Source organism: Phalaenopsis equestris, unplaced genomic scaffold, assembly GCF_001263595.1.
Source record: "Phalaenopsis equestris unplaced genomic scaffold, ASM126359v1 Scaffold000763, whole genome shotgun sequence".
NCBI classification, from domain to species: domain Eukaryota; kingdom Viridiplantae; phylum Streptophyta; class Magnoliopsida; order Asparagales; family Orchidaceae; genus Phalaenopsis; species Phalaenopsis equestris.
In genome coordinates this window covers 158,898-174,920 of record NW_018165203.1, presented here as the reverse complement: position 1 = coordinate 174,920, position 16,023 = coordinate 158,898, and the positions used below count along the sequence as shown (strand labels likewise).

General features: G+C 39.5%; 1 protein-coding gene across 5 annotated transcripts in view; it reads right to left on the bottom strand.

Moving 5' to 3' along the window:
* LOC110031041 (eIF-2-alpha kinase GCN2) overlaps positions 1-16,023 on the bottom strand; it is a 183,714-nt gene that overhangs the window by 35,149 nt on the left and 132,542 nt on the right. For all 5 annotated transcript variants that reach the window (XM_020734072.1, XM_020734073.1, XM_020734069.1 and 2 more), the window contains exons 15-16: positions 8,361-8,509; positions 7,927-8,176 (exon numbers count right to left, since the gene is read on the bottom strand). In XM_020734072.1, the coding sequence (XP_020589731.1) occupies positions 7,927-8,176; positions 8,361-8,509 (399 nt within the window). The remainder of the gene's footprint in view (positions 1-7,926; positions 8,177-8,360; positions 8,510-16,023) is intronic.

Below are 16,023 nucleotides of genomic sequence, written 5' to 3'. Positions count from 1 at the left end.
AATTTTTTTATGAATGTATGATCGTCACCAACTTCAAGAGCATCATGAAAACATTGAGGAACATTAGGGAATGAGCTAGCTAATAAATTGGTAAGATGAGTGTCATTACCAGTAGTAACCAATGTATCATCTAATAAATTCCCGAGCTCGAGTCGGTCTCTGTTCTTCTTCTTCCTCCTGGAGTAGACCTGTCATTCCTCATCTGAAGATTGACTCACCTGATCAGTGGAATGGTCTAAAGTGTTTCGGACATGTGTAGGTTGTTGAACATTAGAAGCAACTACTAGTTGTACCAGCTGATTTTTTATCGGATCGAATGAGCACTCTCGTGTGTCTTCGCATGTAAGTGGGCATGCTTCAATAACAGTGAGTGGTATCAGCACATTTGAATCTGTACCTGTAGTATGGTGTTCTTCATCTGGAACTGCGGTGTTGGAAAGAGGATCGGGTTGTACCTTCTCAGTAGGGATGGTAAGTGGCTGATCTTTAGCGATATTCGGCCTTAGATGAGGATACAAGCAATAACAAATAATAGAACTGTGGCTAAACATACTACAATGATAGGAATAAGAAGGGTGTGAGTCTATTTCAACCCTTTGCCAATACTCATTGTGAGTGGTGTTAATCCATACCTCATCCCGAGTTGGTTGAGTAATATCTCTCTCAACTAAAACATAAGCTACAAACGGTCTGGTGAAATCAAAAAAAGAAAACATCCAAAAACAAGTGTCTATGGACGAGGCAGTCTAGACCTGCTTCTTCCTCTGTTTCTTGGAGCGGATCCAGATAGCAAACTCTGAAGTGTTGTTTCATTGTCAGGAGTGACCAGGAATGACCAAGATATCATCCATTAAGTTTTCAAGTTGAACACTGCCAAACAATGTCGCCAGCCTTCTTCCTCCGCCAAGAAGTGTATACTTGTCATTCTTCTACTGAAGACTGTTCAGTATGATCCGTAGAAGGAAAGGCAGGTGCCACAATGGCTTCCTGTAGGACAATCTTCCAATACTTGGTAAACACCTACCCTCTCTAAAGGTAGTTCTACCAACTGATTAATAGCAGTAAGATGGTTTGTGTTTGGCTCTAATTCTTTCTCGTTAGTATTAGGAGACACCTTTTCCGTCATCTGAATGACAATGTTCGCTTCATCCCTATCTTCAATCACCTCATAGAGGGGAGCCTGAGCACCCTCCACGGTCAGTAGAGTCTGAGAGGATAGTATGTCCACTTCAGAGAAGAAGGGGCAGTGACCGCATCCTGCCTTCATAGTAGAGTCTGGTATGTCCACTCCAGAGAAGAAGGGGCAGTGACCGCATCCTGCCTTCAATAATATCAGTAGAAAAACCATTTTGCACCGTATCCGCATTGAGCATAGCAGTAGGTAGCACAGGCAGTGAGGAAGAGGGTATATCCTCCACAGAAATGTGCTGAGAAACAGGAGGTGGGGCTACAGTCGGCCGTAGATGGGGATGCAATCGATAACAGGATGAAGAGCTATGACCAAACATTCCACATTGAGAGCAATATCGGGGATGAGGTCTCATCACAATCTTCTTCCAATAACCCTAATGAGGAGAGCCAATCCAAATCTCCCCTGGAAAGGGTTGAGTGATGTCGCGCTCTACAAGCACACAAGCTTCAGATGGCCTGGTTGTATCAAGCTTGGGAGTATCGACCTTCAGCAGTTTCATAATTGAAGAGATGCACCTTGAACCCTGAAAAATTAAGCCAAAGCGGGATAATAGGAGATTTCGATTTAGGATCAAAATCCACTGTCCATTTCATAGTTTTCATAAAGCGATTATCGATTTTGAGAACTTTTTGAGCAAAGAGTTGGGTATAATCAAAGTCATTTGAGAGTTGAATGAGAACGTAACGGCCATCTAGCGAATCAACTTTCCAACTCCCTGTGAGCTTAAGAGAATTGAAATATTTTCTAATAATCTCAAGCTTAGGATTTCCATAAGAAAATTTCCCAACAAGAGTATCTGCATGTTGAAGCCAATATACTTGTTTCCTCATCAGTGAGAAACAAAGTGGATTTATCATTCTTTCTTCCCATTTTATTAATAAAGGTATAACCACCTCTAGATTCATGTGCATCATGAAATTCTTTAGGTAAGAAACAGGAACAGTCGTCTGCCCCAGGAGTGGAACCCCCGGAGACAGCCGCAGCATAATTCAGGGCCATTCCCCCAAACCGGAACACTGGAGGACAGAAACAGGGAACGCGATAGTGGTCGGGCGAGATGTGCAAAAACGTCGTCTGGCAGATAGAAGGCGTCGCATAAAAAAAATCCAGAAACGAAGCCCGTCGTCATCGGGAACGAAGGAGAGACCGAAGGATACAAGCAAGCTCGTCGCCTGGCAGGAAGGAGACGACTCACGAACAGAACGAAGAAGAGAAGCCCTTCGTTGTCAAATACAACAAAACCGAATGATGTGAATTTTCATCGTCGGAGACAACATAGCCCGTGGAGAAAGCTGATAGTTTCAACGTATGGAATTGCCATCGGGCAAAACCCTAGCAGAGCAGCCCGACACCGACGCCATTATATATGTAAATTTATATATATGTGTGTGTGTGCGCGCGCGCGCATGTGCGTGTGTGATTATAAAAATCGGAGAAATAGGCAAGAACTAAGAAGGATGAAACAAAGGAAAAAAAACTAGTTAGAAAAATAACGAAAATAAATAAAAAGGAATTAAAATAAAAATTGAGTGTCTGTCTCCCGCGATCATAGATATAAAATTGACAGTTTACCTACTCCTATAACCACTGTTCTTGGTGCACCATCGACCCTGCTAGATTTGTAACCATTCGGGCCAACACCACCACCCCCTCTATGTGTCTACACTCATCATAAACCATCGGCCCTGCTAGATTTACAACCATTCGAGCCAACACCACCACCACCACCCCCTCTATGTGTCTACACTCATCATACAAAACTGTCTGTTAAGATTCTTCCCAATGCCCCTATAGTAGAGTATGTTGCCCTGCTGCAAGCCTTGGAGTCTGCTCTAACCGACGTCCCCAATACGATGCTCTCCACTTATGAGGGTAACTCCTGATCCAAGTGAAGCTTTGAATCTCCTTATTGAGTTACGCAAATAGGTACGGTCATGCACACTTCACCCCCTTTATCCCACGGCAAAATACATCTCGATCCACATTAGATTTGTACTATTGAGGCAACTTTGGTTGACTCGTCCTGGAAGACTGCTATCATGGTCTTTAAATAATGTGAATTCACTTGTCAGCAGACAATGAATCTAGTGCTCAAGAGTTCTTACAATAGTATAAGACTCCTTGTCATACGTTGATTTTTTTCTCATGGAATCATTCAGCTTCTCACTGAAAAAGGCAATAAGGTGACCTTCAGGGCTCAACACTACTCATATCCCCACACTGGATGCATCACATTCTACCGAGAACAGCTAGTTCAAGTCTAGTAATGCCAAGACTGATGGTTGGGTCACATTCAAATTGAGTGCATTGAAACTATTCTGAGCTGCCTCTATCCACTAGACTTCATCTCTCTTCAAAAGATATGTGAGAGAATCGCTGATAGTAATGAAGCTATGGATGAATCACCTGTAAAATGATGCTAGTTCCAGAAACCGCCTCAGCTTGGTGAACGACCTATCCAAATCACAATGGTCTCTCGATCCTTGTAGGATACATCTGAATGCCAACACTAAACACTATATAACCGAAAAAACATACCCGGTATGTCATGACATGGCAGTTCTTTGGATGAGCATATAATTTCTCCGCTTGCAATACCTCGAACATCACCTTCTGGTGTTATAAGTGTTCCTCCTCAGATCAGTTGTACATAAAAATGTCGTCAAAGTAGACCACCATAAATTTTCCAATGTAGGCCCGAAATACCTGATTCATCAAACTTATAAAAGTATTGGGCGCATTTTACAAGCCAAAGGGCATAACTATCCATTTGTAAACCTTCATGTCTTGAAAGTGGTCTTCCACTCTTCTTCTAGCCTCATCCAGAACTGGTGATACCTGGTGGTGACTCCATGTAACTATTCCAAGAGGTCATTTAGGCAAGGTATGTGAAACTGATACTTGATGGTAATCTTATTGATGACCCTGTTGTCAATACACATCTGTCACAAATCATCCTTCTTGAGTAGCATCAAGGTGAGGACCAGACATGGACTGGTACTCTCTCTAACCAACCCTTTCGCAATGAAATCCTATACTTGTCGTTGCAAATCTTATAAACTGCGGGATACAATCTATAGGCAGACCTATTTGGCAATAATGATCCTGGGATAAGATCTATGATGTGTTGAATGTCCCTCAATGATGATAATCTTTCAAGAAGACTATCAGCCATCATATCCTGGAGGTCAAGTAGTTGTGGATGTAACGTTGCCGGTATTTCACTCTCCTCTGTTCCCCTTTAGTAGGGCCAATGCTAATGTCACTAGCGCATCCCAAACTGACTGCATGAAAGTGACCCCTGATACTAACACCTCCTTTATGTCGCCTCTCGCATCGTTAACAGATAACAACATGATGCATTTCCCATTTTGTTTATAAGAGTAAGTATTCTTAAAGCCATTGTGTCAAGTTTTGTAGTCAAACTATCAAGGCATCCCTAATAGAATATAGCATGCATTCATCGGAACGACATCACACCACACTTGGTACTATAAATGATCCCCAATTAAAATTTCAACCAAGCACTAATGATCCACATTTATCTTGTTTCCTTCTTCAACCAGGTATGAAAATATGACTGTGGATATTTCTACGTAGTCAATCTCAATTTCTTCACCATCAATGTGGTCAACACATTTTCACAACTCCCCCTATCGATAATCAAACTACAAACCTTGTCATTTATCGTTCACTTGATGCGAATGATACTGTGTCTCAACCATGATTGATCTCACTCCGGCTCTAACCACAGAACACTTCATATGACTAACAATGCTCCCTCAACGCCTTGAAGATACAATTTTTCCTCTAGACTATCCTATGGTTCCTCGTCCTCCACCTCATCGACGACGTCCTGATCAATGAATGTGACCATTCAGCTCAGGAGACATCTAGAGGCTATGTGCCCAAAGTTGTGGCACCTAAAACACCTCCTTAATGATACTGTATTGGAAAAGCTACCCTTTTCTGATTCTTTCCACTCGAATTTGTCTTGTCACTCCTCTGTTTTTTCTTACCAACCCCTCTCAAGGTATCTTTGTCAGTCGCGACAGCTGCAGGTGACTATCGGAATGAAGATTGTTGCTTACTCTATTTTTATTGTCTTTCCACCCCAAAGCAAAAGTTAGAACATATCACATCAATCGGTATGCTGTAGCTGCACAATATTGCTAATAACGAGCTTCATGTCCCCCACGTACCAGACTATGGCGCGTTCCTCTGGATCAACCAACTCACACTTCATCTGCAACAGGTCAAACTATCCAGTGAACAACACAAAATGGACTCTCCGTTGAAGGTGTCAGAGTCTCAAAAACATATCATGGCGGTAATGAAGTGGAAGTTATTTCCTCTGCATTACTTCATGTTTTCACACAAGGTAAGCTTATCACTGCATTTTCTTTTCCTCTGTCTCTGTAAATTTTGCCACCACAAAGAGGCGCACTTTTCAACTAGATGACTTCTAATTTCACCTACTTTTCTTCTGACACCTCCTTATAATCAAATATTTACTCAACAAATTGCAACTAGTTGATTAATCTAAATCCATACCTGCATCAAACTCTGGTTGGTCTACCTTGATGCCAAAGTCCTTGTGTCCTACATATGTGAGCTCCTATCTCGGCCTCCTCAGATATTAAATCCCAAAACGGCCAGGTTGGCATTCCTTTTCACTGACATTTTCCCCATGGAACGGATTCAAATCCTCATTCTATGTCATCCCTTCGACTCTACAAATTGCAACTGAGACCAATCTCCCCATGGGTTTCATCATCAATATCCACAAGACTCTCTTAAAGAGGACAGATTTCCCGTTATATCTCGTCTGGGTAGGTTCTGACATTTATCTCCGTGGTCTCATGATTAGGGTTTGGGTTTGAAAGAGGTGGTTGAGTGTATGAAAGAAAAATTTTTGATGGATGGGTAGGGAAAATGCTTGGAAACCCTACGATATGACTAGGGTTAGGCAAACTCCGATATAAAATGATATTGTAGTAACCCGAAAATAAGCAAATACGAGTTATTATTGCATGAATTTAGAAAGAAAAACAACAAGGGTTCATAAAACTGAAAATAAAATGACATGAATACAAACGAGACCTTAGAGCAAGGGCGAAGGTGATGAACTTCTGTTGAACAATTGGTGTGGGGGTGATTTTGAGAGGCTATGACAGCAAGGAAGTGGAGGGGCAGAAAGGATGCGGCAACAAAGTAGGTGCAGGGGGACTTGGAGGCAGTAGAGTAGGTGTAGGGTGACTTGGAGGCAATAGAGTAGGCGCTGAGAGGACTTGGCGATAGCAGAGAAGATGTAGGATAGAGTGGTGACAGCAAGGAAGATGCATGATGACCTTCAGAGTGGTGACAGCAAAGAAGATGCATGATGACCTTGTCGACAGCAAGGAAGTCGCATGAAGGCTTGGTAGAAAGTAGGGAAGATCTAGTGGTTGGGCGGTAGTATAGAGTGGTGACAGCAAGGAAGATGCATGATGACCTTGTCGACAACAAGGAAGTCGCATGAAGGCTTGGCAGAAAGTAGGGAAGATCTAGTGGTTGGGCGGTAGTAGGGAAGAGGTTTATGGTGAGGGATTGACTAGAAAACCACCACATCATGCAGGATACAACTGAAGCACCACTTGTCCGGATACAACCCTATGTTTGACGACTCGACTCTGAAATCAGAAAGATTAAAAACTAAACCCTAACACACAAACAACATATAACATGTCCCAAGAATGAAATAGGAGTGTGTGATGGTGGCGTGGGGTGGGACCCGGGGTAGGGGGCATTCGACCAATCCATCCTTCTTTTGGACTGAAATCCTTCCCGAACTATTTGGGTCGACCAAGTCAAGTATTGTGTCACTTTAGCCTTCCCAAATATTCTACTACGAAACCCCATGGTCAAATCTTCCTAGGGTTGAGTAAACTTGATGTTCTTGGGCTATTTTTCCACCTTCAAAGGCAAGGTATTTATACTTAAAAAGGTCAAGTAAGGTTATAACTGCACCACGGTGACGTAACGGTGTTCAGCGGTTAGGAAAGGGGGTGTATGAACATCTAGATTGAACCCCATTCTCGATTAAGTTATAGGAACACCACATGAGAGAGAAAATAGAACACTCCAAGAGAGGAAAAATTAGAGAAGAAATTCCAATTGCATAAAATTCAACAGCCAAATGTTCCTTACAAGTTTTTAACAATGCATTTATACTAACGAATAAAAACCACCCTAATGCAATCCCAGTTTGTCCGTTGCATCTGCCTGGGATGCAGAAATCCACATCGATTGCATTCACAAAAATAGCATGGGTTCAATAAAAGGGTCACATTGCATACATCAATTCTTACCGAATCGTACAATCTGCTTACAAGCTCATACAGGTTAAAAATCATAAGCCTTGTTGAACTAAAAACACATCAAAAAGAATCCATCTTCTTAAATATAGAGTTCATTTACATGAGAATGTGAATTAAGAGTAAAGTATGCACATGCAAGAAAAAAAAGACAAATACTAAACATTCATCAGGCCTTAATAATTCCCTTAACAGAATAGTCAACATCATTTCTTATTATTCTAAATTTAATCAAATTTTGGGCATAAGTCATGGAAAATGGTTTAGTGTAAGCCATGAATAATTCAAGAGAAAAAAATCATATCATAAGAGCTCGACCTTTGTCCTGCTGCAAATAAAATATGATAAGGCATTGTAACACTGAAAAAAACTTCTTACCATTTAGCCACTCATCTTCTTTTCTAGGAGGTAAGTCATTATGTAAAAGATCAGTAGCTGATGGACGATCAGCTGGACCTGGGGACATAAGACGTTGTAGAATGGCTGATTGTTTTGGAAATTTTGCAATCCAATGGTTAGGAAGAACACCCTTCTGCTTCAGATCTGTAAGAGTAATATGTCTCTCCATTGTCGTTGCAAAGCGGTGCCACAGCTCAAAAAATACCACTCCTAAGCTATACATGTCAACCTGCAAATTACAAAAAACTATTTATAGTAGGAACACCACAAACTATGAAATAGCAAGCCTAAAAGACAACAAAGTATCGTGAAGTGGCAGAACTTCACTTCTTTACAACATAGATTTTTAAAAAAAAAGCTACAGCTTTTTTGGATAAACTTCTTTGGCAATCAAAAGGTTTATGGAAATGTACCTTCTCATTTATTTGTGGCCATCTCTGCTCTATCTCTGGTGCAGTATAGAAATATGTGCCGACTTGACCAGTTCCATCCATTGAAACTCCATTAGTTTCATCAGGAAGATATTGATCATGATCTAGCTGATCTAGATTTAAGAACTTTGCTGAGTTCAAAAAAGCATGATTAATTGATTTCAAGTCAATGGCACTTTACCAAAAACTTAAAAGAAATAAAAGAGGATGGCAGAAATAATAGAAACCTCCTAGAAAGGAATTCTCCTTTCATTACAGATCCAGACTAATGGAAGATTTTAAGTAAGAGAGTTCAATGTAGAACGGTTTATAACAAGAATAAGAAGCCTTTGTCCTACTAAGTGGTGCTGCATGCATCAATCTTTTTTCTCCATTGTGTTCAATTGAGTGTCACATTTTTATTTAATTCTAATACATTAAGATAAACTTTTATACAACATGCTCAAGTTTTTTTAGGTCTCCCTCTACCTAGGGCTTAGAATTTAGCTAGAAGATCATTAATTACTCAAAAATCAATTCATGGATCGAGATCGAATTGAAAAGAACAAGCCGAGCTGCGAGCCAAACCCTTAGATCGGACATTTTTTTCATATGATTTCGAGTAGGGGTCAGATAGGATTGACTAGCTCACGATCTGATCAATTACATATCACGCGGATATGGTCACACCCTTAAATTGCACAATGGAGAAATGGAATCGTGGACTGTGGATGGTTTAGTTACGGGTTAACCCTAAATCCTTTTCATTCCCCCCAGTTCAATTCATCCGCTGTTAATACCTCTCAGCCTCTGTCGTCTGCCTTCTCAAAATCCCTAATCCTAGGTACAGAATCACGCCTCTAGCAGTCCGGCAGGCTCACACATTTGATTGTCATTCGCTCGTTGCTCGATCTACTTCCCTTGGACCTCACCTCATTTTGCTTTAATCAATAACTTTTTTTTCACAATCTCACAATTTTTATCTTAGATTTCTCAGTTGGATCTCTATTTTATTATAGTAAATGTTATATCTTTTATCGGGTTGCTAAAAAGACAAATTCAATTTTTGTTGTTGCTGATTCTCTTCGGATTATTTAGTTTATTTATCAGTTGCACAAATGCATTTGATGTTAAGTGTTGCCCATTATAGATGATGGTTGTGTTTTTTGCATAATCAAGCAAATGAAAGGTCTGTTGAAGCCATTTTTCAATATGTAGGTTTTGCATTATCAAGAACCTAATAGGTCTATCAAAGGAAGCCATTTCTTTAAATAGATTTTGTGTAGTCAAGATGAACATTTCCATTCAGATTGGGTTGAAGAAAAGATAAATCTGACCTCTACAATCAATGCATTTTTGTGGCAGCAACAGTTTTTTCATTAAATTGCATATTGCAGTTACCATATCTAAAAATTGTGAAACTTTACCAGCTTGATTGTTTCTACAATGCTCATTCCAACAAAACTTGGACCTCCGGATTTACCTGTAATATCCAGTGAGATTGTCCATAACTAAAACAAAAAGATATGAGCTTAAAGTAGGTCCCTGATGGAATCAAACTGAAATAGGAAAATACTTGCTCAATCATCCTTATGTTTTAATATAAGTAACAAATTTAGTATACATATCTTTAATGACTTTACTGCAAAAAATATCTACATCTTTCTTTTCTAGAACTTTCTAAAGTATTCTTGGAAGCATATTATAAACATTTTTCTAAAAAAAGCATATGTCAATCCTCCTTACTCTCTCTAAACTTCTCCATCAAGCCTCTCAATAAATGTATAGCTTCCATGGTAAAATTGTCCAACATGAATCCAAATTGATTTTGAGAAATTTTTATAGTACGTATCCTATGCTCAGTTATTATCTCCCATAACTTTATGACATATTAGCTTAATTCCTCCATAATTTGCACACTCTTGTGTATCCCCTTTATTCTTAGAAATAAGAACCAATGGACTATTTATCCACCATAAAATTTTCTTTATAGTATTTAAAATCATATTAAAAAATTCTGCAAGCCAACAAATTTTTAGATATCCTAAACATTTTCATATTTCTATTAAAATACTATTAGGTGTTATTTTTTTTGCACATTTCATTTTCCTTAAAGCCCTAACAACATTTATTTTATTCATTCGACGGAGAAATTAAAAAACTTTGATAATAAATATGATATTAAGATTACTAAATTCGATTGATTTTTTGGCATCATTTTTTGCGTCATATGTTCAGGACGTTCTTTTGAGCTTAATCAATGGTCCACTCTTATGAAGTTCCCCATAGCTTGCTAATGTCCACTTGGGTTCCCTGGGTCACATTGAATACATCAAGCGGGAAACTTGCTTGGGCGTAATTGCGCCCAAGCTTGGTCACACCCGCCACCATGTGCCCGACACCCCTGTGGCCAAGACCCAGCACACCCGCATCTTCCTTTCCCTAGAGCACCTGTGTCGGACCAACTCTACCCCTATGGAGGCAAACAAAGAGTTTGGAGTATCTGTGCTCGATTTTTGGCGCGAGCGCATCCACGTCTGATCCACCTAAAGCGCCTGATACTAACTATATCTGAAACACCCATGCTTGGTAAATTTATACTCTGGTTTGGGTTGGCCTTCCATGGCCTAACCTAGTCTTTTGGGGGCTATTTTGGACTTTGGGAATGGGCAGAAGGAGGGCATTTGCATGCCTGGACATGTGAGACAAATGGGGTTTTCATGGTCATTTGGCTTTTTTGTGCATAGAGGACCAACGCTCCAAAAGGGGAGCAGCCAACTATTTTTTGGATAGGGGATCTCTAGAGGAAAAGAACTGATACCTTTTGCCTTAGAGAGGATCTTTAAGCATAGCCAATTATGCTTGGAAGAGTAGATCTTGAGGTGATTTTAATTGGAGGGAAAAGAGAGAGCTCTAAGGTTTTCATCTCTTCTTTCCAACAGAAATTTCTTCCTGTTTTTCATCCACTTCTGCACTTCAATCTCATTTTCTTGAGAGGAGACTGAATGTGTGAGGATTTCCATGGGGTTCGTGAGCTTTCCTTGAGAAAGAGAGTTTCAACCTTGCACTTGGCATGGGAGGAGCTAGGAGCAAGCCGAGAGAATGCGTCTCCAAACTTTATGAAGGTGAAAAATCTATAAAACCTTTTGCTATTTCATTTCTAGCAAGGCTCTTTAGGACATTGTGTTAGAGAAGATAAGCTTAGGTTTTTTGTTATAAGGAGCCTTAGGATAGGAAGCTTTTCGTACGTTTCCCTTATGATCCTTAAGTGATCTATATGAAATCCCTAGTTCTTTAGCCCATCACAAAGATGAGATTGTACTAATCTCGTCGTTGGTCGTGGCGGCTTCACATGGATGGAAATTTGACTCCACAAAACCAAAAAGTGGAAAAATCCTTGATCTCCACTCTTTAGGTCTTTCGGAAAACTTCTCTTTGTAAGAAGTTTTTCATGCTCAGCCGCGCAAATGGATGTGGGCATCTTGTTGTATCACGTAATAAGGCGCTGGTACACCTCTAAATATCCTGAGCTTAGAACCCTTAAGAATTTAATTTAGGTGAGTTTTTTTTACTCATCGTCGAACAGCTTGGGTTGCATCATTATTTGGAGCATATGCATGTTAGTTTTCTTGGTTGCATTTACATAATTTAAAAATGAGGACAAAAATGAATTTTGCATGGTTTTGGGTCGGTCGGCAGATCGGTCGGCAGACCAACCACATTCGGCATTTGGTAAACTAGTTTCGGTCGATTGGACCGATCGGGTAGCTATCTTGGGTTGGCCGGCTACTTTTGGCCAACCAACCACTTTTGGTCGTTGTTTAGACCGTAGACCCGCCAGATAGTCAACTTAGACCGGTCAGCCACTTCCGGTCGACCGACCACATTCAAACTGTTTGATCGATTGGTCGAACCATTTTTGGCTTACGTTTAGACCGGCCAGATAGTCAACTTAGACCGGTCAGCCACTTCCAGCCGACCGACCACATTCAATCTGTTTGATCGATTGGTCGAACCATTTTTGGCTTACTTGATCAGTCGATCGGTCATCTTGGGCTTCGGTCATTTTTTACTAGCTGACCACTTTTGATAGTTTCAGTCTGTTGGTCGCCCTTAATCGGCTCGACCGTCAAGCGGTGATCTTGCATGAAAAAACTTATGTTTGATGTTGGTTTTTACAAGTCAATGTATTGAAATATATAGGGTTTAATGCCCATATTTTCGATCTGATGAAAATAAGATTTGACAGATGTTTTCGTTCTCATTTGCATGAAAAATCGTTTTGGTTTTACGCCTTTTTGTTAATTTCATTTGCATATGAAATTATGTGTCATAAATCGTGTTTTATAGCATGTGGCATGCTTGGGTGTTTATTTGAGCACTTACACTGATGTTCCTTTGAGCACCTTCACTCATGGTGTCTCCTTAAGCACCTCCACTTATAGCATCCCTACGTATACATCAACGTATGCACATGATTGGATGCTTGCATACCTCGTAAGTGGGTTGGGTAACATATAAGGCCACCCATTGTGTAATTCTCCTTAACGAGTGACCCATTTTTGGTTGCAATGTTTTAATGAGAATTGCTTGCAAGCATATTTCAGCGAGTAACGCGAATTATTGGATCGTGACCAGCACGAGTATGTTTGTGCTAAGGTTCCAAGAGGTTTAACGGGTGCTATTTAGGCTCTTCCTTTCCTAAAACCTATTTTCAAAATATTTAAAGTAATAATTTTATTATTGAGACACAGCATGTTTTGAAGTTTATTTTAAAAACTAATGCATTTTAGAATACATTGTGCGTAAGGTCACTCTTTTAAAAGAAATTTACCTTTGCATTCATTGATGCCCATTACAATTCTTGGATCTTTAAAATGGAGTCGGGATTTTTAAGATGGCGCCACATAATTTGCACACACATATAAATATTTGTGATCAAACAAGTTGTATCTAAATGCTCGTTGAAGAGGACTAGGGTATAGTTAGGTCATTTTCATGTCCTGACTATTGTTTTTTGGTTTAGGCCCTAGCCAGACTGCTTCTTTGATGTTTTACGTGTTTTCCAGGTTTGGCACATTCACAATAATATACTAGATCGGTTTTCTTACAAGGAGTGATTTCAATAGGAAGAAACTGTCAATATTTTATCTAACACGGTTTTTGCAAGTGCTATTTGGCCTCTCTCCCGCCGAGCATGGTTAATCATACCACATGTAGGTAGATTTGTTGCTAACCTTGTTTTGATGTAGATCGAATTTTTTTTTTAGTACACTATTTATTTACTTTTAGAGTCACTTGGGCTGAGTCTATATCAGAAATAAGCTACAGACACGGGTTTCAAGATGTTTGATGCGGAAACCAATTGGCGGATTAGTTCACTATGTATTTACTTTTAGAGTCCCTTGGGCTGAGTCTATATCAGAAATAAGCTATAGACACGAGTTTCAAGATGTTTGATGCGGAAACCAATTGGCGGACATCAGAAGAAGTTGACTCGTGTCCCGTACCTTAATTCTATGTTTTCTTTTCTTACATAAAACTAGGACTATACATGTATTGCGGAGCCTGACAACCTTTTTCTGATTTATGGGATATGTTGTCAATTCGGCAGCACTCAGTCTCTTATGGCTTTTGGCTTGTCTAGGAATCATGTGGAAATATAACTTAGGCTTTTTAATGACCTAAAATATTTCTTCTCAATAAAAATATAATAATAAAAAATTAAGAAACATAAAAATTTAGGATTAAAATAGCAACATTTTTCAAAATCTCTCTTACTTTTCTGCATGGCCTTCGGGCCAGTTTTAATTTGCATGACATGATTATAACCCAAGTCATCCCTAATAGGACCCTCACACTATGACTATTTTAGATAATTGCAATATTCTGCATGTCCCAAGAAAGAGCCCTTATGCTTCTTTAACTCAACCGACCAAACACAAGCTTTATAATTAGGTGATCATTTAGCATGATTAGGAAGTTAGAGACCCCCTGACCCACATGTAATGTAAGTCTTTTATGGGAGTGTGCTCAGCTTTGTAGCTGGACCTTGCTTTCCTTTATTTTCGGAGGCATCCTGGCTACTTTCATGACAAGTGAAAGTCTCATTTCTTCGAATAGAGCTTTAAAGTTTCTTTCATTTGCCCATAGGGCTACCAAAGTTTCCTTCGACAACATAACTCATGGATTGCTGAGAATGGATCTCTAGTCAAGTTGGGTCGACTATCTTCACGATCAAATAGACTTAGGATCATAATAGCTTGAAATGGCGAATTCATGGTATCCTGACTCGGCTATATCTACCTGATTATGATTTCTCTACCTCTCCATCAGTAAACCCTTTTGAGCCTAGTGTCACAGACAAATAGTCCCACATCGGCTAGGTGTAGGGCCAAATAGCAGTGTTTAAGTCTTGGGCTGCCCACCACCCATAAGGGCTCTTTTGGGAGGTGACAAGTGAAATCAGAGCAGATTAATGTCTGTCAAGTGTGTGGACTCTTCATGGTCCAGTGGGACCCTCGGTGGAGCCGATCCGTGACGAGGGCGTGGGCGTCACGTGATTGGGGGGAGGAGAATGTCACAGACAAATAGTCCCACATCGGCTAGATGTAGGGCCGAAAAGCAGTATTTAAGTCATAGGTTGCCCACCACCCATAAGGGCTCTTTTGGGAGGTGACACTAGTCTCTCTTTATGACTTTATTGATGTCTTCCCATCGACCCCTGTTATTGATAAGCCGCCGCCCATTTGGGATACAATGATTCACCCTCTACTTTTATGACCAGGTTAGTTATTGAAGCATAGCAATGTTCTTGTCGAGATAATCGGGTTATTTCATAGGTCCTGTCAGTCACCACGCTGTCGTCCATTTATAGATGCGAGGGATTTACCCTCTTTTGTGACTTCGTATATGTGTTGCAGGCGATGGGAAATTCCTAGTCGAGATGACTGTGCTTCCTTTGATGTACTTATTTTCACTAGTTATCATGAATCTGTAAGCAGAGTTCCTATTGTTGAGAGTTTTATTGGGCATCCCTCAAGATATAATTTACAAAAGGACAAAATGCTTTAGGAGTTGCTCTTGACCTCGGAAAAACATATATAAATTTTAGTTTTCTGGTACTATGAGTTGCTTATGTACAAAAGTTATTCATAGATATGGTTTCAACATGTTACAATCAACTCTTATTTGGATGTACACTCTTAACCTATCGCAGGAAGATGACTTTATATAAGTTTTTCATGTTTCTTTTCAATTTATCGGTCTGATTCTATCTTACCTTCTCTTTCGAGTTCTCTTTTGTACTCGAATCATTTAGATGGTTCAAGTAAGAAGACTATTATGAAAATAAAAATTTAAGACAACAATCAGATAGACTGACGACTCCAATGTTAAAAAGAATAAAAAAAATAGTATTTCCACAATTTTTATTGAAAATTTTATCAAAATATCTCACTTACGCATGTTGAATATCCTTATATAGAAAACTTAGTTTTTAATTTTCATTATTAAAAAATTTAACTTAAAGTAAATCTCTATTTCTCTTATCTATTTGATTGGCGAGTTTATATATTTTATTCTTTTTAATATATAATCTATTATAAAAATAATTAAAAATAAAATTTTTAACATCATAAATTATTCTCTTAAATTCCCAACAAGT